Source organism: Pipistrellus kuhlii, unplaced genomic scaffold (assembly GCF_014108245.1).
Source record: "Pipistrellus kuhlii isolate mPipKuh1 unplaced genomic scaffold, mPipKuh1.p scaffold_m20_p_9, whole genome shotgun sequence".
NCBI lineage: Eukaryota > Metazoa > Chordata > Mammalia > Chiroptera > Vespertilionidae > Pipistrellus > Pipistrellus kuhlii.
This window is the reverse complement of record NW_023425595.1, coordinates 25,922,227-25,948,914: the sequence shown is the minus strand read 5'-3', so window position 1 is coordinate 25,948,914 and position 26,688 is coordinate 25,922,227. Positions and strand designations below refer to the sequence as shown.

Here is a 26,688-nt window from a genome sequence, read left to right as displayed (position 1 = left end):
CTTAAAATAGCCCATGTCCAGAGAAGGAAACATGCCCACAGATGCACTGTGGGTATCCACCTTGCTGCCTATCCCACAGGGCCTTAAAGACAGTCTATTTTCTAAAGACTGTCTCCAGGTTGGGTGGATGACCTTGGTTGGTGACCTTGGCATCCCCAAAACAATACCCCTTCTGCTTAGTGGCCTGTGGCTGTATAGGAGCTGCCAGTTGACCCCACACAGCCCTCCACCCTTCCCAAGAGGACTAGGCCTCCACTATGATTTTTCAGATTGGGTATTTTCCCAGCTTGGAGCATGGGCACACCCTTTGTACCCATGACTATGGCCGAGGAGGAAAGATACTTTGATGAACCTATCTTGAGTCCCATGACCACCTTTTTGTCTGGGGAGTAGAAAATGCGGTGAAATCTGTTATCAGAACAAAGGGAGAAGGATACTAGTACTACCAATAAGTAAGAATAATACTAACTTTTATTGAGTGCTTATTTTGCACCAGGCATTTTATACCTATATAGCTCATTAATCTTCAAATCAATCCCATTTTACATAGCAGGAAGATGAGGCACAGGGAGGTTAAGCAATTTTCCCAGGGCCACATAGCTCATAGGAAAGCTGGAATGGAACCCATGCAAAGGACTCCAGATGTGCTTTTAACCACCCACTCTGATGCAGACAATAACAGCTGTCCGCTGCAGGCATTTACTGTGAGCTACACACTGGGCTATATCCTTTACAGCATTCTCTCATTTCATCTTCAGAACAGCCCTACACAGTAGGCACTAACATTATCCCTACTTTCGGATAAGAACTTGAGGCTCACGCAGATTATGTGGCTTGCCCAGGGGTCACCTGACTCATTCAATGTGACGGCTGGGATAGGAAGCCTGGTTTGCCTCATTCCAGGGCCTGAGTTCAGGACCACTTCAGTGGGTAGCCTTTACATAAGACACTTCCCTTGCTCTGTCAGAAGCTCCCCTGGTGACTTGGACGAAGAGCAGACCTGGCTCAGCATCTGCACCTTCATCCTCTGTCTGGGAGCTTGGAGTGTGGAGACCTCCTCTCGGTGCATGTTGCTGAGGCTTTGTGGCTCCAAGCTGGGTGTGTTTCACTCTAACTCATACCAGCGGGTCCTGAGTAAGTCTTCCGTGCATCTAAGCTCTGGATTTCTTCATCCCTCCATTCATCCCATGTTGATGGAGTGCCCAGTGTGCAGGCGCCAGGCCCTGCTCCAGATTCTTGGGCCCCTTAGTGAAGGCCTGGCCTCTATGGAGGTAGGCTAGGAGAACAGCAGAGGGAAAGGTTTCCAAATTGTTCTTAGTCTCCTCGAGATCATTGAGGCCACTTGAGATCACAGGAGACCTTTCCTACACCACCCAAGTCAGGCCCACAGGGGCCTGGAGACCTCATGCTCCTTTGCTTGGCACTGGCATGATGGCAGGTGCAAGAGGAGACTTGTTTTCTTCGTTCCGATTAAAAACTTCGTATCAGGGAGTGAGCATGGGCATGGAGCCAGGCCAGCTCAACTGTGAGTCCCAGGCTGCTGTGGGCAGAGCTGAGTGAGTCTCCAGGAAAGGCAGCCCTTGGCTGTACCTTGCCTCAGTTTCCCCATCTGTGACATACCTTTACTACCTGACTCATTGGGTGGCTGGGACAATTATCTGAAGTAGCAAATGATAACCACCCATGGATGAATCTCTCTCCTTCCTTTAAAAAACTGACTAATTTTTTTCAGTTGTCTCTGAAAAAAAGTCAGGGCCCATGGAGGGGTCAGCTAGGAGGCATCCTTGGTGAGGAAATCACCAATTAGGTCAAGCTTCTCATTTTACAGACAATGAAGCTGAGGCTCCTGTAAAGCAGGAATGATGCTGGGCTCCAGGCCTTCTGATTTAGTGGAAATAAAGGTAGCTCAAAACATGTTTGGCTGATGGTCAGAGAAAGGGTACAAGTTGGTACTTGGAGTGGCTAGGTCACAGTGTGCTCAGGCCTGTGTGGGAATCTGATTGGTAGTAGCCTTTGTAGGCTGGCCCGGAAGTGCCCACCTGCACCTGCCATGCAGACAACCCAAGCAGAACCTCAAAGAACCCCGCTTCCCTGCTTCTCTGCTTCTAGTCTCAGGAGCATCCTTGGGTAGACAGGGCTTTCTGTTCCTGAGATCTGAGGAGCATGGGGAGGTCCCAGTTTCAAACCTGGGGAGAGCAATGGTAGAAATCTCTGCCAGGATAAGCAGATAAATGGTAGACTCCAGCCTCTTGTACTTCTGGCTCCAGATGACTCCACAGAGCCTACAGCTCATGCTGATAGAATGTGGCCAAGGCGGGCCATCCTGTTTGTCAGCTGCCACGGGCTGGATAATGATGATGATGATGATGACAGAGATGATGCCCAGGTGGCTGCTCTCAAAGCTTGCCAGCACGCAGCTGCACTAGCACACCTCTCACCTGGTGGTGGGATAGACCACGAGCATACAGCCCCAGTGTGGCCAAGCCAGGGCCTTCTGTTCTCTGAGCCCCTGTCCGTCTATGAGGAGCCACCGAGTCAAAGCAGGTCTAGTCCCTAACAGTGCTCATCCCATGCTTGGTCTGTGCTCAGTCAGTAGTAGCTTCTCTCCCATGAATAGCCTGAGAATTCTGAACAGTGAATCCCAACCCCTGGCTCTCAGTGCAGACCTGTGTGTATTAGAGAGAACACCTGTGTGTTTATGTGGGCACATAGGCCCTGCTGAAAACGTGTGTGTGTGCATCCAGGGAGAATGGGGATTAGCTCTTGGAGATCGCAACATGCACACCTGCATTCACTTCTGTTTATGAAAGGCTGCGTCTTGTGTACAATTTACAATCGTGAAAGTAAATCTTCAGAAACACCTGCAACTCTGGGGCCCGTTTTCTGGACAGGTGCAGAGGTGTGTTCTATGGAAGCATAGATGCAATCAAATCATTTGGGTGGTCATCGGAAGCCAAAATAATAATTTGGTTAGGAAGCCCAGCCACGATCAGGTGGCCCCCTTTTATAACTTCCTAGTGTATTTAGCATGTTGGACTTTTCCACCTTGTAACACATTTCATATTGGTGACTTGTTACGAGTGTTTATATCAGCTTGATTTACTTCTGTCGTGTCCTAAGCTTAGAAATTCTGGCATTCTTTGTTTATTCGGAAGTGTCTAATAATACATTTTCCCCCAGGTGCACCTCCCTTTCTCTGCAAGCCTTTGTGTAGAGATGTGATAAGCCCATGGGGTGCCCAGACAGTGGCAGACAATAGCATTTGTGTGAGCATCTCACAATTCTTTCTTCACATGCAAGATTGGGAGCACAGAGAGGAGCTCTCTGTTTCCTCCAGTTGGGCAATGTGTTACTAAGGGGCAAAGTGCACAAGCATGCGGGGGCGGGGGCCCTCTTGGCAGGGAGAAGATATGAGGCTGTAATGTGTGATAAAGTAACGTTCACTGGCTCTTGTTTTTTTTTAAAGGGACATGGCAATCTGTGCGGGGCTCGTCCTGGAAGGGAGCAACTTGAGTCACTGTGATGCCTGAGGAGCAGGTGAGTAAGCCACAGTGCACCACTTTACTGCACCACTGGGTAGCTCTTGGGGGGCTGCCTCAGGCTTTGGAATGTGTAGGGGTGCTTGCTCTCTTTCTACAGGCCCAAGTGAATGTGAGCCCATCTGAAGAAACGATGGCTAGTGAAAGCTCTGTTTTTGCCTGCAACCTGCGTACAGCCCTCCCACGTGGTCAGAGGACCGAGGGAGACAGGCTAGAGACTGAGATGTGTGTGAGGACCTGATGGACCTGTCTAACTCAGTGGTCTTTGGGTGGATGGGATCTCTGCCCCCTCTTTCCCTGAGGAAGCCCAGCAGCCTGGCTGTCCTGACTCCAGCCCCAGCTCTGACAATGTTTCAGTCTCTTTCTGGCCCCAACTGGTGCCAAGGCAAAAATATGGCTGAGTAGTTTCTGTCGGGAGTGCCTTCAAGAGCACCGTAGACCATTTGTCCAAGATTTGGAAATGTGATTGCAGCCTCTTCCTCTGAGGAGAACAGCCTGTTTAAATCGCTATATATTTTCTGCAGGTCCATGGAGGCTGAGGGTCTAGGAGGCTAAGGTATAGGCAGAAATCAATAATGACATGTTTTTCAGTCACCTTTCCTGCACTGTTATTGAAGAGCCTTCCCACGGTTTTCTCAGGCTCCTTCCTTGAAGACTTGTCTGACCAACATTCTGCTGTTGGCCTCCAAGGCCTCCTCCAGTCAGACCTCAGCCTCCTAGTCCAGCCTTGTTTTCTGCCTCTCCTCTTTGCCTTGGCTCCAGTCCATCTACTCCTGGAATAGGTCCCCGCTTCTGGGACTCACTGTTCCCTCTGAGAAGCTTCCCTCACTCCCCAGGGCAAAATTGGCGCCTCTTCCTCCTCTACACTCCCATAGTCCTTTGTTCAGACCTTAGGCACAGCATTGGCTGAGGTAAGGTTTGTCCACTTGTCTGTCTCACCCACCTGCTGTGAGAGCCTTGAGGGCAAGCACCTGTCCTGCAGCCTTCCTGTCTGAGCTGGGCAGCCCCATCCCAGTGGATACAGTACTGGGCACAAGGGCGGGGGTCACAGCTGTTAGTTGGCTCAAGGAATTCAAAGCCTGAGGGTTCTTCAGGGCTTGTGGCTAACAAAGCTCTACCTTACCCCTTGGGAAGGGTAGTCACATCATTCTCATTTATTTTATAGACATGGAGTCTGAGGTGGTCTTTGGGTGTGTGTGGTCAGCTAACCAGCCTAATATGGACCAGGACCCAATCTCCTGTGGTCCAGACTAGGGCAATTTCTGTAATACCAAATGTTATAATTAGAGAGCACCCAAGAGATAATGTAGAGCAAACCCCTCATTACTAGATAGGGAAACTGAGGCCTGGCCTGCAGATACTTTCTCACGATTACATAACCAACCAGGGCCATATGGCGACTTGGAAGGCAGGCTCTGGACTTCTAGCCCAGCCTTCCCTCCACTTCTCCCCACACTGCCTCTACCTCCCTCTGTATACATCCACCAGAGACTATCTGGGGACTATCATTTTGCATTGACAGGGGGTTGAAGAATTTAAGGAGTGCCCTGCGTTGGAGGGATTGTAGAGGAAGGAGAGGAGGGGCTACAGGGTATCCTCAGGGCCCCACTCAAGAGGTTAGCCTGGTGGGCACTGAGGATCCATGGGGATGAGGAGTTCATGGTGAGAATCCTGATCAGCAGAATGAGAGGGGTTGACTGGATCAAAGGAAAGCTTCTCTAAAATCTAATTCTGATTCTTAGTGTCTGAGCAAAGAGGTCCTGCTCAGGAGCCTGAGCATCCCTCCTGTCTCCTGGAGAAATACAGAAAGTTGAGTTGTCCAAAGAGGAGGGTGGGGCAGCAGATAGTAAATCCCATCATGGTCTGAAATGTGGATGGGGAGGGAAGTAGTACGTAAGTTTCTAGCTGGCTTATCCCTATTGTACCTAAGTGAATTTTTTGTTGTTGTTTCTGATTGACCACACTCCCAGTTTGTCTTCTGTCCCCTCCTCCTTTTGAATCTTGGGGCTCTCCTGGTCATTTGCTCAGTCTAGGCTTGCTATTGGACCGGATAGGTGCTGACTACCCTTTCCATTTTTATTCTGTCCCTGCTTGGGCATACAGACTGAGAGTCCAGGACTGACTGTAGGTTCCATCCCTACAGGCAGGTTGAAACATACAATTTGCTCAAATTACAGAGAATGTAATGTTTCCCTAATAGGTACCTTGGATTACTTTCCTGAACATGACCAGGTTGTAAACATCTAAACTTGTAGGGCAGGGAAAGTGTTTGGTGTTATATCTTTATTGTTGATACCTTAGGTTTACAATGCAGTTTACATTTATAAAGATCATTTCATCTCATAATAAGGGTAGATTTACTCCCATTTCACAGATGAGAAATTTGACTTAGGCTGTAACCTGCCCAGAATAAGGGCTGAGATGGGACACAGTCCAGGCCTCCTGTTTATGAACTCAGTGCTCTTTCTCCTCTACTATGCTCCGACCACAGCTAAGTTCCTGGAGGGGGTAGGATATAGGGGAGCTCAGTAAATATTTGTTGAATGAGTGAACTTTGGCTTTTCTTTTATCTTTCTTTCTTTTTTTCTTTTTCTTTTCTTTCTTTTTTTTTTTTTTTTCCACACTTACCCATAAATGGATCCTCTTTGGCAGCAAGGGAACACTACTCTGTGAAGTATTTGAATTTCTTGCCACGATAAGGAACTGGTGAGTTCTCTTCTCACCCAGCCTCACCTCCCAGAACTGGGTCATGCACACTAAATAATTAATGCCTTGAATCTTTTACTCAGAGCTGTCTGCTCCTGATGCTGAGATGACCCATCCAACAGGGATCTTTGAAAGGCAGATCCTATTGCTTGTTGTTATAAACCTTCAGATGACCCATCTAACTGCCCACAATGGATACTCTTGGCCTACTCAGGTCAGACATCCAGTGGGTTCATTTGATCCCCTCCTGTCTGTCTTCCCCAGCAGCCTTCTGCTGGAGGAAGAGGATCCTGTGGGTTCTCTCGGATATTTAGGGTTTTGTAAGGTTAGGAAGACCTAGCCTTGCCTTCTCACTGACCTCTGAACTCCCCAAGATTTTGTGGTGAGGGCTGAAGAAAGAACAAGTGGGCCATGTCAATTTGGGAAGGAATGCATAGGGTACGGGAGGCAGTTATCAAAATATCAGATGGGCCTGTTCTTTCCCTAAGTGAGGCTTGGGTCATGTTGCACAGAATCTGCAGAGGATCCAATCTAAATAGATTCTTGAGGTCAACTGAGTGGAATGGAAAATAAAGAGTTGGCTGAGACCAGAGACCCATATTCTAGCATTGGTTGTTCACAGCTTAGCAGCATGACCTTGGGCCAGTCACTGAATTTTACCTGTCCCCAGATTTCTTATTGAGGAAACAAGGGGGGCATTGAGGGTTGTGGCCTTTTAAAGGAGCCTCTTAGACTTCTGTGGTTGCCGGAGCTCACTCTGTCTGTCTTTTCCTTCCTGTCTCCTCCTCCTCACGTGGCCAGAGCTTGCTTCTGTAAGCACTTTTCTCCTGGTCTTTGTAGCTTTGCCACTTCTGCCCCACCCCTCAGATAAGCCAGCATGCAGATAAGAACTGCCTTTGCTGCCCTGGTCTCCGCCCAGCAGCTTGGGGGAAGGTCTAGTGTTTGGCTAGATTTGGGGAGAGTGTTGGGGACCTGTGGTGTATGGATTGGCATAGGAAGGAAGTGGGGAAAATCCTTGGGTGGGAAGAAGCCAGCCAGTGATTAGGGGTTGTTGGTATTGATGTGTGAACGTCCAAACTGTAGAGAATTATCATAAAAATTTATTTGAGCCAAACAGAGGATTACGCCTGGAAGCAAGATCTCAGCAGATTGAGATAAATGCTTCCAGGAGGAAATGACAGATTGCAGCTTCTTTTATGCATTTGGAATCATGGAGGGAACATAAGCAATATCACAGGAAAGTGGGAGAAAGCCAGGCGGGGTGGGGGAGGGGTGGGATTACAGGAGGGTTAAGAAAGATGATGTGCTCTCTTGTGGGTGGTTATGCTTTACAAGGGCGGGTCTGAGAAGGAGCATTTCAAAGGTGTTGCTTTGGATTCACAGAAACAGTGGATGAGGCTTGCTGAAGGCAAGGATAAGCCTTTTACTAAAGAAGTTCTATGCCTGGGGCATGACTACTCCCCTGACCTGCCCTATTAGGAATTTATAATCAGATCACCCCTGTAAGGTTACTTTCTCTAGGGAACACCCCACACACCTTTTTTTTTTTTTGTCCACATTGGTATATCTATCCAAGCTCTTGGACTCTGAATCACTTGACCAGAGAGTACTAATTAAATTCTTAAGAATCTGGCCCAAAGTTTATCCTCTTCTTCCCTGGCCAGGCTCTGTGCTCAGGGATGACCAGACACTGGAGTAATAAAGGCCACAGTGTTGGTAGAGGCTGCTCAGTGAGAGCCAAAAATCTGTCTCACAACTAACAGAGAGGGAAGGAAGGAGTTGGGGAAGGAAAGGTACATCTGTCTCCAAGACGTGTGATGAAAGCTGGAAAGAACTCATCTGATCTCACTCTCTTATTTTATGGGTGAGGAAACCGAGGCCCATAGATATGACTTAACCAAACCATAGAGCAGGCTAGTGGTGGCTCTGAGGTGACAATCCATCTCCTGATTCCCACCCAGGGGAGTTACAAACATCCCATGAAGTATTGACAAGTCGCCTCCTCACGTGGGTTCAGCCACCACATGTTTCACTCCTCTCTTTGACCCTGAGCTTGATTGTCTTAGGTGTGAGCCGGGCCCCAGCTGCTCCCACCTCCTGTTTACTGAGGCCTAATAAAAGCTGGGTGCAGCATCACAGAGAGGTCAGGCCTCTCCTGGGCAGGCTGTTTGGCTTGTACTTAGTGACATAACACTGTCGAGTCAGCAGTATTCTGTTTTATGGCATGTTTTGGGGTGGAAGGTTAATTTAAGACAGAAACGAAGGCTATGATGGCCCCGCCTTGGCAGTAGTGGCCTCTTGTGGGTTTGCCATTAAGATACAAATCTCCTTTGTTGCTAAGCAGGCCTCGTGCTGGGACTCTCACGCTGAGGGTATGCCGTGTGTGTGCCGCCGGCGCTGTCCCTTGCTCTGAGAGAGGGCTCTTTAGGTTAGATGCCGGCCATCCCTTCGCTGTGTTGATGGCATCTGAACCAGACAGAAGTCATTCACTTTTTCCAATAGGACTCCACGTGGCTCAGCATTTCCTATTGAGCCCAAGGGAAGGTATCTTGAGCTCATTTTCAGACGGTTTGTGCTCCTTTTGCGTGTCTCCCGTACCAGTGGGAGTGTTTATTGATGAGGCTGAGGCATTGGAGTGGGACAGACCATGCTGCCAGTTCATAGTTAAAATGTCTCAGATTCCTCTTGCCAAATAAGCTGATAACAGACACCCTTGTGAGTTCATGCGCAGACCGTCTCTCCAGGGAGGGGCTTGAGTTCCAGACAGGGTCACGCTATAATTCTGTGGGAGCTGGGCGTGTGGGGTGAGAAGGCTACTTAAAAATAAAGACCAACGAAAAGATATAACTGTTTTTAAGGATAATATTTGCAAGGCAAAAGTATCCGGGAAGTGAATTATGTGCCATAAGAGTGAGCCAGAATCTTTAAAAAGATCAACTCTTTACAGTGGGAGGAGTGATAATGGTGAAGAGAGAAGCCCTCCAGAAATTCTTGTCTCTTTCTCTCTCTTTTTCTTTTTTAATATATTTTATTGAATTTTTATTTTTATTTTTTTTAGAGAGAGAGGAAGGGAGAGAGAGAACATCAATGATGAGAGAGAAGTGTAATCAATCGGCTGCCTCCTGCATGCCCCCCAAGGGCATTGAGCTCACAACCTGGGCATGTGCCCTGACTGGAAATAGAACCAGTGGCCTCTTGGTTCCTGGCTCAATGCTCAACCACTGAGCTATACCAGCTGGGCTCTCTCTCTCTCTCTCTCTCTCTCTCTCTCTCTCTTTCTTCTTTCTCTCTCCTTGAATGAACTCCTTGCTGAGGTCTGTCCCAGGCAATTAATTTTGGAAACTGCACTCTGAGTCGAGCCTGTCCTTCACAGAAAGGAGGGGTCAAAGAGCTGGACAGTGACTTAGAGTCAGAGGCTTCTAGGTCTTGCATCACAGTCCATCTCTTCCAGCCCCTTTTTGAGGAAAGAGAAAATCCTTTCTGGGACAGCTGCTGCTTATTGTAGTGAATGCATTTTTTTTCCAGAACGAAAGCCCAAGCTCCAAGAGGAGAGAGAGGCAGCAGCATCTTCATTCGCCAACACAATGTTTTCCAGAGGGCCGGAGAGTGGAGACTGCCTCCCTAACCTTCAGAGAATTCACCAGCTCGCTTACACCTTGGGCAGCCATCTTCCCCATGGCTACTTTTTTTGGAGGTTTGGGTCAGTGAGGGGGGTTTTGACCCCCTGAATGGAGCAATGGCCAAGGTCGTGACCGGGCATGCAGTGTTTGTCCAAGCATCTCTAAGCTCATGGAGCGTGGCCTTTGAGTGTGGGCTGAAGAGCAGGCATGGTTCTCACCAGACCTCTGCTGCCTCCCACACAAGTCCACCGGCCCTCAGTGCCAGCCTCGCAGCCACTGCCCACAGGCTACTGTCCAGGACGGCCCAGCCCCAGGCTCATACGCCTGGTCCTGGAATGTGAAGTGCAACCTGTCAAGCCAGTAATCTCCCCAGGAGTTCAGCAGAGGGGAATATTTTGGGGACTGGTTCTCCGGTGTCTTATCAGCGAGACCTTTCTGTATTTACTGTCTGGAATCTTAATTGGCTTCATAGAGCTTTTGGGAAAACAGTTCCAGGAGACCTTAGTTCCTCTGGGCAATAAGGAAGTGGCACAAAGGGCCGCCTCTCTCCTCTGCTCAGCCCTCCGCACTGCCTCCAGACAGCAGCGTACTTGACTGGGGCAGAGATTCCCTAGGGCGGGTCCTGGCGAAGTGAAGACAGCTTTCTCAGACCCTCCTCACCTGGAGGACTCTGGCCTGTGCATTCCCGAGTTGCAGCTGAGAACCGCTGAACTGTGTTCACTGAGCACATTGCCTGGCACGTGGAGATCAGAATCTGGGGGAAGAATAAGTGAGCAAATAAATAGCCAGCAAGGCCATCCTCCTGTTTCCTAGCAGAAGCAAAACGAAGTGCCACGCATTCTGTCCAGGATCCGCATGCACCCCAGGAAAGACCCTGGGGCCCTTGGTGCAGAGGGAGCTGCAGATATCCCATCTCCTAGGTGGGGGCCCCAAGGGAGGGCCAGGCGATCTTTGATGCACATCCAGAAAGTCTCCTCCTCAAGACTGAGTCCTGTTTGGGGAGCTTAAAAGAAACATACACACACACACACCACCACCACCACCACCACCACCACCAACAACAACAACAATAACATCAGCAAACTGCTGGGAATGTGGCCCCAGTGAAAGCAGGGTAGAGCCTATTCTGCCAACTTTCCTGGTTTGCCCTGCTCACCCCCTCTTGGCTGAATGTCCCACCCATGGCCATGCCTCTTAGGAACCTCCTGATGGGTGTTTTTGCTTTGTCATGCTGCTTCTCTGCAGAATAGACGATTTTACATTGAAATCAGAGGTCCTGGCTTCCTAAGTTTGCTGACACTTGGATAGGCTTTGAAAATGAGGCTTTCTCACTCAAGCAGGACTCCCCTGCCCATGTAGGTGCACATGCCCGCTCATAAAGGCTGAGTGCAGTTTACAGGCCTTGTAGAGGCTGAGGTGATGGGCGTGGCTGGCTGGACTGCTGGCTGGGTGGGTGGACGGCTTAATGGGAGGAATGGATAAGCATCTCCCCTTCTGCCAGTGGCAACCCCCACGCAGAGGCCCATGGACTGGGGAGATTCAGGGGTGTTATTTCCATTGCTAATAACATTAATGACGCTATAAACAGCAAAGCCTGTATAATTTCATATCAGGAAATTAATCCTGAAATTAAAGGTCTATAAATCAAAGGATACATTTGGAAGTCTCCTAAGTGAACTCCAGAGGTGGTGCAATACAAGCTGTTCCATTCCTCCTGAAACAGATTTTTGCCAGTAAACAGTCATTCATTCAACCAACCAACATTGACTACCTCCTAGGAGCACACACTACACCAGCACTGAACTTATAAAGATAAAAATCAGTAGACAACTTGTCAGTGGGTGAATTGGCCAAAACAGGGATGTAGTACAAGAAGTTGAATTATTTGTATCTTAAATATTGTTGAGCACCAACTGCTCACCAAGAACTGAGCTGAGTATTCAGGAAATAGGAAAGACAAGATACCAAACTTCTTTTTAAGTTTATATATCAGTTGTCCAGACAAGACTGGTGCACAAAAAAATGAGTTGGGTTAAGGCTAAATGAAGTGCAAATAGTATGACCTACGTCCTATATGACCCCCCCCCCCCCCCCCCCCGTTATAACTCTGCCTCCCTACCATATGACAATTTCTCAGAAGCTGCGGAGATAGAGTTTGTTCACCTGGGATCTACCTGCTATGCCGTGCAGCATCCTGGGTCCAATATAGGTCCTCAGTAAAAGCAACGAATGGAATTGAATGTGGTGAGAAATTTCCAAGCTTGGCTGGTCCACAGAATTCCATAGGGAGTTAAAACAAAAACAAAAACATTTCCTTCTTGGCCCTCAGGCTGCAGAAATTCAGTTTGGGAGTGGGCCTAGGAAATTATCTCTTTGTACACTTCCTGGTGCATCTGCTATAGAGCCAGATTGGCCACCTCTGTCATAGGTTCCAGGAGTCAGATGAATGTGTGGAGAGAAAAGGTCAGGAGGGATGGGGAAGCTTTGTGCCCGAGAACTCCAGCTCATTCCTTAAGGTCCAGCTCAGGTGTCACCTCTTCTATGAGCAGCTGTCCAGGCTGTAAGTCACCCATCTCCCATCTCTGTGCCCACACATCTTGGTACCCTACTATAGTTCTTACCAACAATCGTTAGTTTGAATTTGATTCCTTGAATAGACTGTGATGTTCATATGGGAGACAGCACATAGTAGGTCTTGAATTTACTAGGGGTCCTGATTTTGCATGAGAAAATGGGTAAAATTTGAATGGGGTAAAAGGGGAAGGCAGAGACTGGATGTGAAACACTGAATGGCAGCCTCAGGGGATCCCAAATACCTTGGAGAATTGAACCTGACAAGGAAATAGGGGCTGCACAGGGTGGAGGCTGTGCCCAAGATATGGAAAGTGGAGTGGATACAAGCACAGTCTTGAGCATCCGCCATTGCCAGAGAGGCACAGGTGCCAGGCCCTGGGACATGCAACCTCTAGCGTCAGAAAGCTCACTGTCTGGTAAGGCAGGCAGACCCACAAAGTCAATCAATGCAATACTCTGTATGAAGCCATCATTAGTAGCTCCACAGAGTACATACAGTGTGGGAAAAGGGGGTGAGGAGAGGCCAAGATGGGGCTTCAAAGAACAGTGCGACCAAGAACACTGCCTAGCCAGGCGTCATTGCACTTCATCTTCACATAACCCAACAGGATCAGAACTATTATTATCCCCACTTTATGGACAAGGAAACTGAGGTTCAAAGAGGTTAGGTAACTTGTCCAGGCTCACTACTAAGTGGTGGGTCAGGTTTGCAGCCAGTCTGCCTGACTCCAGAGGCTATACTAGGACCCTTGACATTCTGAGCCTTTGATGTTTCAGCTCTAAAGTCAACTAGGATTTCACTGAGTGAACAGGGTCTGGTTGGGCATTCTAGACAGAGGGCACAGGGAGCGAGAAATGAAGGAGTTGGGTTTATCAGGGAACTGCGGCTGGCTTGATAAGTCTAGAGTAGGAGGCACCGGCGCAGTGGGGAGAGGGCAGAGGGCAGTCAGGAGAGCAGGGAAAGGGGGTGAGGGGTGGGTCATGGTGTGTCTTGTTTGCTTTACTGAGATGTTTGGACTCCACCCTGAAGATTGTTGAAAGATGTGAAAGAGGAATGGAACCTGACCAAGTATGCATTTTTGATATGAAGATTTCTCTGGCAGCATCTCAAGGAGTAGGCTGGTGGATTGGAGGGAGCTGACTTGGAAGCAGGAAAGGCATGTAAGAGATTTTGAGAGTTCCAGGTGAGAGAAAGAAGGAAGGATGGGGCAGGAGGCAGGGGATGGGTCTACGGAGGAGGCAACACTGATGACTGCCTGGCTGGCTCTGTGAGATGAGGGAAAGGGGCCAGAGAAAGTGTCTCCACGGGTTTGGCTCAAGAATCAGGATGCAGATGGTGCTGTTCCTGTATGACCAGGTGGTGAGGGTGTGGGAGAGGAACAGGTGGGGGAGAAGGTAAATGGGCTGTGTGTGAGGAGAGTCAAGGAAATATGTCACTGGCAGTTGACATAAGGGCCTGGAATGTAGCAGGGAAATGTATGCAAAAGGATAGCTTGGGGCAGGGGGGAGGGAGGGTCATCAGGACATAGATGCTGGTTGAACCATAGGAGTGTTTAGGTTCTTGAGAGCGAGAGGAGGGTGAAGATCAGAACCTTGGGACACAGCAGTTCAGGGGCAGGTAGAGAGAGACAAGTTTGCCAAAGCTGACAATAGGCAGAGACCAGAACAAGATAAGGTCCTGTAAGTGATGACTGGATTTAGCAACAGAGAGGGTTGATGGTGACCTTGGGCACGATGCCTGGGGTGGGCTCTGTGTGTGAGTGGAAACGAGATTGTGGTGGGTTGATGGGTCAGTGGAGGTGAGAAAATGGATGTTGGCAGACTCGTCTCCTCTGTTGGGAACCCAGGCTGTGAAGAGAAGGCGGCAGAGCACTGTTCTGTTTTCTCCAGGCAAGGTGAAGATGACTCACTGTGGTTGGATTTGTGCACATTTTTAAAAATGACTTCACGTTGGTAAATTCACAAATCAGAAAGAAACTACATCTTTATCAGGCAATGAGTCCCCTCCCCCCTCGTTTATTTAATCTTCACCTGAGGATGTGTTCGTTGATTTTAGAGCAAGAGGAGAGAGAAAGAGAGAGAGAGAGAGAGAGAGAGAGAGAGAGAGAGAGAGAGAGAAGAGAAGAGAAGAGAAGAGAAGAGAAGAGAAGAGAAGAGAAGAGAAGAGAAGAGAAGAGAAGAGAAGAGAAGAGAAGAGAAGAGAGAGAGAGAAGAGAAAGATATCAATCGATTACCTCTGGTACGAACCTTGCCCAGGAATTAAACCCTCAACCTTTACGTGTACTGCATCATCTTGCCAGGTCCCCCGTTTCTTAAATTTTAAAAATGTGGTCACTTGGCACAATTCTTCCAAATGGGGGTGCTTTTGGAAGACAAAGTACATGAGACATAGCTGGGCTGTGAGTTCCCAGGTCCACTGCTCTGCAGCCTTCCCAGCTCCTGGGTGTGGTGCCGTGTGCAGAGCGAACAGGTGGCAGCGTTGAGAAATCCTTTTCCAGTTCACTTTGCCATGACTTCTATTCCTCCTCCCCAACATCCCTCTCTGTCCTCCTGACTAATTACAAGAGTTTGAGTCCCTGAGGCCTAATTTCAGCACATTGGGAGCTGTCTCACCATCCCAATACAAAGGTTTGCCTGGGGCGTGCCTGTAAGTGCATGCTGCGCAAAGACTTGGTGGAAATCCTAGTAAGCTCTTAGCTTCCCGTGTCAGCATAAGGCAGACCAAGGAGAGAGTGAGCCACCCTTGCCACCCATGTGAAAATGCACCAATTTCTGCCCCGGCTGAGCCGGTGATATCTCAGGGCAGGGGGACTTGTCCCCCGGGCAGTGTTCCGGAACGGCACTCAACGATACATCTGAGAGCCTGACCTGAGAGGCGCCTCTGTCTAATCCTCACAGGACTCGCTGTTGTTTATGACTTGCTCAGGGAGTGCTCAGTGACTCATAAGTCCACGTTCTTTCCATCTCACCACACAGGTGTCCAGGGACTCAGCGAGTTATGGAAACCCAGGGAGGGCCCTAAGCTCTTCGTCCTATTCTCCTGTCTTATTCCATTTTCAGATAGGAAAGGGATGTGCTTTCCCAACCTGGGGTGTGTGTGTGTGTGGTGCTTAAGGTGAGGGGTGGGGAAGTTTATTTCTGAGGGTCAAACTTTCCCAGGATATGGAGGTCTTAAGCAAAGGGAAGATAGAATAGGACAGAGCTGGTGGTTTGGGGTGTTAATCCCTGTGTAGTCAACCTCCTTCTTGGAGGGAGCTTTCTGACACAGGCCACATTGGTATGCCCACGATTCACCCACTGTATCCGTCAATGTGGTGTTTCCTGCCTCACAGATACACCCTCGATTCTCAGTGACTCCACATACATGTAAGTAAGTGACTCCACATATGTGAAGTTCAGGTGTTCTTGGCCGTAGAGGGCTTTCCTCTCAGGAGTCTGGCTCCTTTCTGCTCATGGCTTTGCTATCTTCAGCGTGAGGTATCAAGGCTGCTGTGCCCTGGCCGAGTGGAAGGAGCAGAGAGGAGACCAGGGGAGGGTCTCATGATTTGGCCCTAGAAGTGGTTTAAGGTCGCGTCTGCTCACATTCCATTACCTAGAACCTGGCCATGGGGGATCACACAGCTGCAAAGAAGGGCCCAGTGTGTTCGGTGATCAGCTAGCCTGTCTCTGCCACACCCACCAAGGCTTGAAAGTCACCTCTCAGCTGAGCGTTATTGGCGTATTTAGTTGCCACTGTCCTCATCTGATACTGCATCGCAATCTCATTACTCCAGATCCTAGCCTTCTGAGCTTAATGGAAGAAAGGTAGGTGAGTCTCATGAATTAAAGGGTCCAGGCCAGAGACCAAGTCCTTGATATGGTGGGCGAGGGAGCACTTGTATCCCGCCATCCTCTTGGCGAGGGAGCAGGATGGGTGTGGTGGTTTAGGGTGTGGCCTCTGAACTCTGGCTTATGGGGCTTCAAGTAACAGGCTCACCACTTCTGGCCATGTGACCTTGGGCGAGTTGCTAATTTTTCTAATTCTTTGAAAAAGGGGGAGGAGTAATCAAGCAATGTCTTGGTTTGTTACAGTGATTCACTTAATACATATAAAGCTTTTAAACATGGCTTGAGACTTCATAGATGCTCATTAAATGTCAGTGATGAGTACGTTCCCTGGGACCGAACAGCCATTCCTTCATTTAGCACACACTGCATACAGAGGGCTCGTGCTAGGAACTGGGAGGAGGGAAGTAAAATGTAATTTCAACACAGAACTTGTAGTAGATTTAAGTACAGGACACTGTCTGTACCTATGACTTTGCTTATTCTGGGTACCTCCCACCATTCTTTTGGAGATAGGCTGGCCTCCTGGAGCTGTGAAGTTCAAGTCCATAGTTTTCCTAGGCACCTACTGTGTGATCAAGATGATTTGGGGCGCTTGCAGTATAGACTTAAGTTTTGTGGGTAGGATGGGCTCAGTGTGTGTGTTGAGATGTGTTATTTTGTTACCTCTTGGCCCATAACCTGGTGTGCAGGTTTCTTTCTTGTGGATTCACTAGCAAAGGGTATCAGCATTCAGCTGAGATTGGGTCAAAGGAGTCATCTTCCCAATCACCGGCATGGCTCCCTGGAAAGGGGTGTGCCACACTAGCCTGGGGGGCCTGTGGTCGGAGAGCAGAGCAGCCCCAGGGGCCCATCCCTGACCTGCAAGAATGTAGGCCAATCCATGAAGTTAGCACACGTCGGGGCTTCTTGAAGGTGAAGAGTAGCTGCTGGTGAGGTGGGGCCATGAGGGCCGAGCACCTGCTAGGCCCGAGGACAAGACAGAAGCCCACCTCCTGTGCCGAGACCCTCACTTCAGTCAGGGAGAGAAGACCTCTGGCCTTGGAATGTGTTTGGGGGAGAGGGTCATAAAAGTTATTCCTGCTTCTGTTAGGAAATTTGGGAACTACACAAAGGCATAAAGCTAAAAATAGAAATCCTCTGAAATACCATTTCACACACATAACGGCTGCGCATGGTCAGCTCGTTCCGTTCTCCCAGGGATGTTGCGTTATGGAGCTGGGTCATAGCGAGAGCCTGGAATTGTATCCTGCTTCTCACTCTGCACCGGGGCCTGAGCACTCCCCCATGGATCAGATGTCCTATAAATATTATTTCTAAAGGAGTGCCTAATACTGGATTGTTTGGGTGCACCATAACTCATGAAACTACGCCCTGTCGTTGACATTTTTGGATACTTGGAGCCTGAAAGAACTTCAGAGACTGAGGCCTGAGTCCAATGAGTTTGCCCAGTGGTGCAGAGCAGGCAGGTCGTGCTGTGTCCACCTACATAGTTCATGTTGACCCGGGACTAAGAGTGAGATGGAACTGGGTTCATTTCACAGCATCCCCACTCGCTACCTGTGGAGTGCTGGGGAGGTTACTAACCTCTGTAAACTTGTCTTTTCTTCTGTCCAACATGGGTGCTTAAAGGAGCTCATGGATGTAAAGGGTCTGGGACAGGGCGTGGCAGCAGGCTGCTTGCCAGTGTCCTCATGAGGCTTCTGTCACCTCAAAGGCTTTGGCTTTCTGAGAAGTTTCTTTGAAGAGAGGCCTAGAGGTGCAAGTGGAAATATGGAGCACTGGCTAGATATTCTTATGGAAAAATGTTTAAAATACGTGTGGACACACATGCACACATATATACACATGCACACATGCACATATACCCACACATAACTAGATACACATATGCATATATGCATAAATACATACCGAACACACATATGTACATATATGCATACACATGCCCCCACACATTCATGTTATATATGCACACATGCATGCCTGTACACACGGCAGACACACATAAAATATACACATGCATATACATATATACAAAAATACACATGCTTATACACAAATACAAATATACACACACATGCATATATACATGGCAAACTTATACCTGCATTAAAGAAAGGCAAGATGGACAAGTTCTGGGATGACTTTTTTTATCCCCAGAGCCTTTCTTACAGACTAGAAACAGAGGTCAGGGGCAGAGAGAGAGAGAAAGGAAAAGAGAGGGAGAGAGAGAGAGAGTCTCCCTACTCCATTGCACCGATTTGTTGCGAGGACTCCTTAGGATTTGCAGGTGAAAGAGCCTAGCCTTTCCTCCTGGCACTGTGACTGGTCAGCGTACAGGTGTCTCTCACTACGGGGACTGAAGATGGTCTTGGGCTCTGTTACTGTGAGTGATTCCATCAGGAAATGAGTGGAGTTGAGGAAGGAGAATGTATGAAGTCGCTTTAAGCCAGCCCAGTGGGGTCAACTCACTATTGAGAAAGAGGGAGGAGAGGGCTGGGGCTGGAAGGGCAAGGGCCACCTGGGCTCTCAGTGGAGGAACGTCATAGAGGCCCAGGCCTGCAGTGAATCGGAGCCTCTTTCCTGAGTCCTCTACCCTGGGGCAGTGTAGACAGAGTGCCGTGTAGACAGAGGGTGGTACAGAGGCCCTTGCTGCAGGCTGGGGACCTGTCTGGGCTTTCACAGTTCATCTCTTGGTCCCCAACCGCATGTGTAAGAAGATTCTGCAGGTCTGGGTTCAGTGCATATGGAAGGGGGTGATCAGAGAGGAACCGTTAGAGAGGCAGAGGGACCTCACCCAGGCTCTCTTCTAGACAGAAAGGCAAGGATGGAGCAGCCGCCCCAGGAGGCAGCATGCTCTCCATTGGGGTAGGCGACTAAGGACAGATGGGGATCCCTGGCTGGAAGGAGATTACAAGTAGGACAAAGGGTCCCTTCCCAACCCTGGGAGTTACTCCTTTCGGGTTCAAGTTGGTTGTCACGTGCCTTCGTAGATGGGAAGTCAGGCCTCCCTGGGCCAGCTGAGATGATGTCTGCAGGTGCCACCTGTAAGGCAGGTGTCCTGCCCGTGCTGGGCCCTGCAGGGATGCAGCGTGTGTGGGCAGCGTTTCCCACTGCCGGAGCTCTGCTAGCTTCTGCCTTACCGCAGGTGTTGGATCCAGGGAGCCATGACTGAAGGTCTTCTGTGTTCAAGGCACAGAACCAGAGTTCCTAGTCCTCTCAGCCGCTTGGTGAGCAGCACCCTCCTTTCATTGCTAAGAAAGCCAGCCATGCCCGGCGGCCTCTTGATGAGGTAAATCTGGGAGATGATAAGTTGGAATTGGGGAGTTTGTTAGTGTCAGTAGCAAGAGAGGCTAGTTTTTAGATCCCATTTATCTGGAAATGTATCTTATCTGTAAGCCTTGAGAGTGGGTTGAGGGTTGAGCTTTCCTCCTGAGCCAAATGGCTGATCTGTGGGAAGGTTATAGGACTCCACTGTTTACCCACCACCTGGTAACACCATTTGATGCCATTTGGCAGGTGCTGAGGCCCAGGCAAGGAGAAGGTGTGACAGTCCCAAATGTGAGTGCACTGGCAGCTCTTTAGCCAGGAGGCTCTTTCCCTACTTTGAGAGGTGCTCAGGGACTCGGCATGAACCTGCAGTTGTCTCCCAGATGCCACGAGCCAAGCCTATCTCTAGTGTGTCGCCGAGTTTTACTTTGTAGCAGCCAGAGGCAGGGAAAGGGAGTTGCTTTGTGACTCATGAAGTCACATAGGCAGAACCACAAATAAGGGACTTCACTTGGCAAAAACTAAATTGCTCAAGGCTATTCTTGGAAACTAAAGCATCACATCTTGTTTCTTCCCAGAAAAAAATGCAGGAACCTTTCATATTTGGGAGGTAGCTGGTTTTATTTATATTGCATATCAGACTCCAAAAAGGCAACAGCTGGGGGGTGGTTGACAAGAAAGACTTTAAACAAGAGCTATTTCCCAGGATCCTCTGGTTTAATTCATCCCTGACCTTCTCCTTTTGGGGAAGGAGAGGGGTAGCCACCAAAAATATGGCACTCCATTTTCTGGAAGAAAAGGCTTGAAGCTCAGATACAGACTCCCAGAACCCTTCAGAGTCAGCCTTTCTATTTCATTAATATAACCACCTCACACCAGGGATGTTTTCAGGTGTTACCCAGACTTCCTGGTCTGTGTTTCCCCGCTGTATATATGGGGAACTTACAACCCAGAAGTTGAGTTGGGTGTCCAAGGAGACACAGATAGGAAGTAGATTTGAACTGAATTGAAAGCCCACAGCCTGAACTTGTAGAGAGAGAAATTCAGAGAGGAATTTGTTTCAGAGAGGAAAGGAGAAAGAGAGAGATAGAAATATCATTGATGAGAAAGAATCATTGATTAGCCTCTCTCCCCCGCTTCCCTCCACTGGGGATGGAGCCTGCAACCCTGGCATGTGCCTTTGACTGGAATCAAACCTGGGACTCTTCAGTCTGCAGGCCAATCCTCTATCCACTGAGCCATACCAACTAGGGCAAAAATTTTAAAGTATATAATTTCTCAACCTTGGAAGCTAGTCCCAGGGGTTACCAATTGTGTTCCTTTTTCTCTTTATTTTGGTTTGATAAGGTTGGGGCCACTTGAAGAATAGTAATGAGTGCTGGTTATCATGTAGCTAGCAGGTGCTGAATACATCTAATACATTAGAATACATGGTCTAATGTAACCCTTACAGCCCTGTGAGTGAGTGAGTGTTATCCCCACTTTACACGAAGAACACGGGCTGAGATAGATTAGATAACACGCCTCTGGTCACATGGCTAGCTAGAACATATTACCAGATCCACACCCGAGTTTGCCAGACTCTAAATATTCTGCTGTTCTTCTGTGAGAAGCCTACCCACAGGGATATTAGTCATTGTTAGGGTCTTGGACTTAACTGGTTTTAAAGGTTGAGGCTAGACCCTTGAAATTAGGGAGGCAGGTCTGAGCCTGGTACGGGCCGTGGGGTACGGTCCAAGGCAGCGCTTATCTTCTGCTGTCTGGCCCGTCTCCCTCCACCTCCCTTATCACACTCTAGATTAGAGCTGGTTCCTGGAGCTCCCACGCCCACCCAGAGCCCTCAGCACCACCTTTGGCTCTTTCTACTGGAGGCCTGCGATTAAGCTGTTCATTATTCTTTTGTGGGGAGGAGAGGAGGCCGCAGGGGGTTGGGAGGAGACAGGTTCTTCCAGTTTGTAAATGATTCTCTGGCAGTCTGGTCTGGCTCGATACCTCTACACACTTCACCATTTTAGATGAGGCAGAGCTGGCAACCTGCACAACTGACTTACAGAGCCATTTTTCAAACTGGTGAGTTCCCTGATGCAAACTCGCCCCATGTCCTGGGTACAGCACACATTTCCACATCTACCGAGTGCCTCCCGGAGCCAGGCTCTACTGTCACTCATGTATCCACCCTTCCCAGCTGCCCTGCAAGGTGCAGCTGTCACCTGTCTCTTACAACAGGAGCCACCGAGGCTCAGAACTTCTGTGGCTTGTGTGAGGCCATGTGGGCAGTGAGGGGCCAGGCTGAGCTTTGGACTTGGGCCTGGGGCTTCCTCTGCACCAGCCACCCATCCTCAGAAAGGACTGCAGGACCCAAGTCCTTTTCTGTTTGCCAGTCAGTGGCTGCATTTTTGTTCAGTGCCAGGCAGAGAAGTGGTTCCAAAGATAAAGACTGAGGATATTAATACTCTCTGTAAAGCAAACGAGCCTTGCTCTCTGTTTATGCTCTCTGGGTGGCAAGTGTTGGACGGGGGAAAAGTTGAAACACAGTAGGAGGCAGCGTTTATGTGAGCGATGCCAAAGTGAGCATCTCGGACAATAAAGAAGCTGGGAGAGCATCTGTGAGGGACAAAACATCGTACCAGTGCCAGGCATGCTCAGAGCCAGCTTTCCAAGTCTGTTGGATTTGTTGAGCTGCAGGGACCAGAGCAGCCAGGTACGTTCTCAGGGAGGATGGAGGGCTGGCTGAGGAGTGGAACTTGGCGAGGCCTGGATCAGGGAACGTGCTGGTCTCCCTTCAGCCAAGCAAGGTGCAAGCATAGAGCAGGAGCACTCTTGGGGAAAAAAAGGTGGGCTCCTATTCAATTGCTGTTATCCCCTCACCTGTCAGCGTCTGGGAGACTGGTGTCTGGAGAGTGTCTGTCCCCAGCAAGCTGCTCCCTGCAGGCGGAGCTCAGCCAGGCTGCCACACAGGACTCACGGGTGAGCTGTCTCCTCGCTCTCCCCTGCCTTCCTCCTGTCAGTTGGGCAGCCACTTCCCTGCCTCCTTCTCCAGTCCACGCTCTGGCCGCTCATCTTCCCTAAAACTTACCTCAGCCACTGCTTCGTCTCCTGCACTCCAGGGCTCACTGGAGAAGCCAGCCTCCTCCATGATCTGTCTGGGCGCCCCCACCAACCCTTGTTACACATCCTGAACGCCTGGCGAGTTGAACTTGAAGTCATTCTTGCAGCTGTCCTGGCTCTTTCCAAAGTCACACCTTTCTGTGGTGTTTGCATGGATCTAAATGTACGTTCCCCAGTTTTCAAAGTGAAAACTAGAAAGCATGTTGGCATTTCCCTCTCAGGGCTCTTCTGGCTCTGCTGGCCACCTCCTGCTCTGGGCTTGCATGCACTCTTCATATTCTACAAGGGCTTGTCCATCGTCTTGTAATCAACTCTTTTTAAATATATATATTATTGATTTTTTACAGAGAGGAAGGGAGAGGGAGAGAGGGTTAGAAACATCGATGAGAGAAACATCAATCGGCTGCCTCCTGCACACCACCTACTGGGGATGTGCCCACAACCAAGGTACATGCCCTGACCAGAATTGAACCTGGGACCCTTGAGTCCACAGGTTGACGTTCTATCCACTGAGCCAAACCGGTTAGAGCTGTAATCAACTCTTTAGGTGCCTGTCTCCCTCACTAGGCCCCCTTCTCTGTATTCCCAGCACATAGGGCATGGGTGGGGAACCTTTTTCCTGCCAAGGGCCATTTGGATATTTATGACATCATTCTTGGGCCATACAAAATGACCAATTTAAAAATTAGCCTGCTATATTGGTCAAACTTTTAATTAACTCACCCCTAACACCTTGGCAGGGCCAGACCAAAAGATTTCTTAGGCCTTCTACAACCCACAGGCTGGATGTTCCCCACCCCTGTCCTAGGGTGATGTATGGCTCTTGCTAAAACACTGGTAATTGTTGCTGAGTGAGTGAGCAAAGGACTAAGGCTGAGGATAAACGCTGGTCTCTCTCTGCTTTTAGTATTATAAAGCCAGCCTTCAATCCAAATGCACCCATAATAGTGTTCCCATCTGGAGAGTGGGAAGCCGCCCAGCCTGAGGGCCTTGTCGCTGTGTTTGCTGACCTCCCCCTACCAAGCCTCCTTCCGGGGGAGCTCAGTGTGCTGTATCCTCTCATTGACAGCCCCTTCCAGCCCACCCAATAGCTGGGAAGACCCTTGCTCCTCCCTGCTTGTCTCCTTGCCCTCGCTTTGGATCCTAGAAAAATAGCTGGTGCTTTGGAAAATCAGCTCTAATTTATTTTTGTTCCTTTGAAACTTAAATGACTTTCCCAAGAAATGCCTGAGGTTAGAGTGGTACCGAGAGAAAGGACGATGGCCAAAACCCAGGCGAGCTATTTTTGTGATGTGAATGAACACCCATCGCATTTTTCCTTCCGTCAGCCTGAGCACTTGTCCCAAAGAGCTCGCGGCTTGGGCTTACAGAGCACAGGCGCCTCTCTGCACAGGAGGGGACCCACGTGCCTCCCTGTCCTTCTTGGATGGAGGTCGATGCTGTGATCCCAGCGGATACCAAGATCAGAGAGAGGTTTTGAGACGTTGCTGTTGTCTGTAGGGGAGAAAGGCCTGTCCCCTGGTAACCAATGAAAGAGACTTAGAGATTGATGTCTAGCAATAGGTGACATGGTCATGGGACCTCGGGAAGCATGTGCTTGGGTTTTGGGGGGCTGTGTACTAATGTCGTGTGGCCAGGTGACATTGAATCGGGCAATCAATTTGCAGCAAGAATTATAGAATTTTACTGGTGAGAAATCTAGAGTCTTTTCCCGTCTTTTTGCTGTTGTTGCTGTTGTTTTCCTTTGACTAGTTACTATTTCTAGAACTATCTGGCTCACAGCAAAATTGACCAGGCAACAATGTTGACATCAGCCAGCTATAGCTCAGAGCTATCTGGTTCTTGTCAGCCAGGGAGAGGAGTGGGGAGAGGTTGCCAGCAGGCAGCATCGCCAGGTTAGACAGTATGGCTGTACATTTTCTATGGATTTTTATGTTTTATATTACGTACTATTGGTTAGTATCTTAAGGGAATTTTATTTGCTCTCCCAGCACTCATCCCTGCCCACTCTTGGAGCTCACCTCTGCCTGCACCTCCCTTTGCAGGTGTGACGTTCCTCTGGGTCCTTCATGGTGTCCTCCTCCATCTTCTCCACACCACTGCGCCACACGGCTCCTGAACCATGGGGGAAAACGAGGACGAGAAGCAGACCCAGGCCGGGCAGATTTTTGAGAACTTTGTCCAGGCTTCCACATGCAAGGGCACCCTCCAGGCCTTCAACATCCTCACGCGACACCTGGACCTAGACCCCCTGGACCACAGGAACTTTTATTCCAAGCTCAAGTCCAAGGTGACCTCCTGGAAGGCCAAAGCCCTGTGGCACAAGTTGGACAAGCGTGGATCCCACAAGGAGTATAAGCGCGGGAAGTCATGTATGAACACCAAGGTAAGGGAACCCACGTGTGGGCGTTTCTTACCCTGGTGGGGCGTATGAGCTGACTTGCCGAGAGGGTAGGAAGGTGGTGCCATTTGGACATGCTAAGGTTTTCAACAGGTGTGGGCGTGGGTGTGTTTTATTGCCTTGCTCCGTTGCAGGTTTTCTTTGTCCGCGTGTATTCTAATTGGGAGTTTCCATCTTATCGTGGTGGCTTTAACAACTCTTCTTGTGCCCTCTCCAAGGCAGAGAACATAAAGGCAGGCTTGGTATTATCCTACTTCCATTACTACTGCTGGTAGCTACTGTTTATGGAGCAACATCTGTGTGCTAGCCTCTTAATGTACATGGTACATGGTTTTGTCGAACACGCACAGTAGTCCTTTGGACCATTTTAGAGCTATAGAAACTGAAAAGTCAATTATGTAACCCAAGGTCACACAATTAGAGGCAACCTTGATCTGATTCTAGAGCTTAAGCCCCAAATTTAGTGGAGACACATAATTAGAGAGTTTGTTCCCCTGGGAACACATTTGAGAAAGATGCCCTGACTTTAACTGGCTAAGAAATAGGTCTTTGGTCCTGGCTGCCTTTTCCTCCCTCCCTCTTTCTCTTCTTTCCTAACCTCCCCACCTCCCCACCTCTCCCGCAGCATGCTTTTCTCCGCTCTGGATCATAATTGTGGTTAACCCTCCACAAGCTGATTGCTTCCCCCCTTGTTTGGCCATAACAACGTCTGTGAATGGGGCTGACCAGCCCATCCCATCTCAGGTAGCGCTGCAGTACCCATCGATTCATGGGCAGGCAGGAATCACGACTTCCTGGCCGGGCCTTGGGTCTGTCCGCCTTGGGCGCTGGTCCAGACTGGATGTTTAGGTTAAAAGTGAGCATGCTGTATTTAGACCTCACAGAAGATAGCGCAGCCAGAGCCCTTGGAATTCTAGTCGGTGCCAATCTCAGACAAGAGGATTGAACTCTCCATGGCGATCGGGACTGTTGTGTGTTTGTTTTGGTGATGAGGAGCCTTTGAGTCCACCGTGGGATACGGCTGCTTTCCCTTGCCCCTGGGGAGACAGCTGCCAAGCTCCTCCGAGGCTGGGAGGCACAGCTGTATGGGGCCTGGGAAGAGCATTGCATCAGACCCATCGCTTCAGCCCAGAGCACCCTAGCCACCCAGCCCATAACCTGCTAAGCTCTAGCCTTATACAGAGGAGGTGGAAGTGTTAAAGAAAGGAGGGAGGGGGGGAGGAGTGGGGCCTGTATCCTTGGTGCCAGCCCCACCCAGCACCTCCCTTCCTAGTTGTTGTAACTTTGTGGTTCATAGTACACTGGGCAAGTTCCTCAGACATAGAGGCAGGGGAAGCTTTTAGCTTCAAAAGCATTACCATTCTCAGTACTTGCACATGGTGCCATAGCCCTGGCTGGGTGGCTCAATTGTTTGGAGCATCATCCCATACATCAAAGATTGTGAGTTCAATTCCTGGTCAAGGCATGTATCTAGGTTACATGTTTGATCCTCAGTCAGGGAGTGTACAGGAGGCAACCGACTGATGTTACTTTCTCTTCCTTTTTTTTCTCTCTAAAACATCATCCTCAGATGAGGAAAAAAATAAAAAAGTGCCATAGAAGTCAGATGGCTGGACTGCAGTGTTCTCCGGGAAAGTTTTCA

At 49.3% G+C, this 26,688-nt stretch overlaps 1 protein-coding gene across 10 annotated transcripts in view; it reads left to right on the top strand.

The window, feature by feature from the left end:
• Window positions 1-26,688, top strand: part of MICAL2 (microtubule associated monooxygenase, calponin and LIM domain containing 2) — a 195,337-nt gene that overhangs the window by 24,433 nt on the left and 144,216 nt on the right. For all 10 annotated transcript variants that reach the window (XR_006740833.1, XM_045577654.1, XM_045577653.1 and 7 more), the window contains exons 2-3: window positions 3,467-3,537; window positions 24,691-25,031. Coding sequence is in view for 9 of the 10 variants with exons in the window: in XM_045577654.1 (XP_045433610.1) it covers window positions 24,768-25,031 (264 nt within the window). In the remaining variant the exon portion in view is untranslated. The remainder of the gene's footprint in view (window positions 1-3,466; window positions 3,538-24,690; window positions 25,032-26,688) is intronic.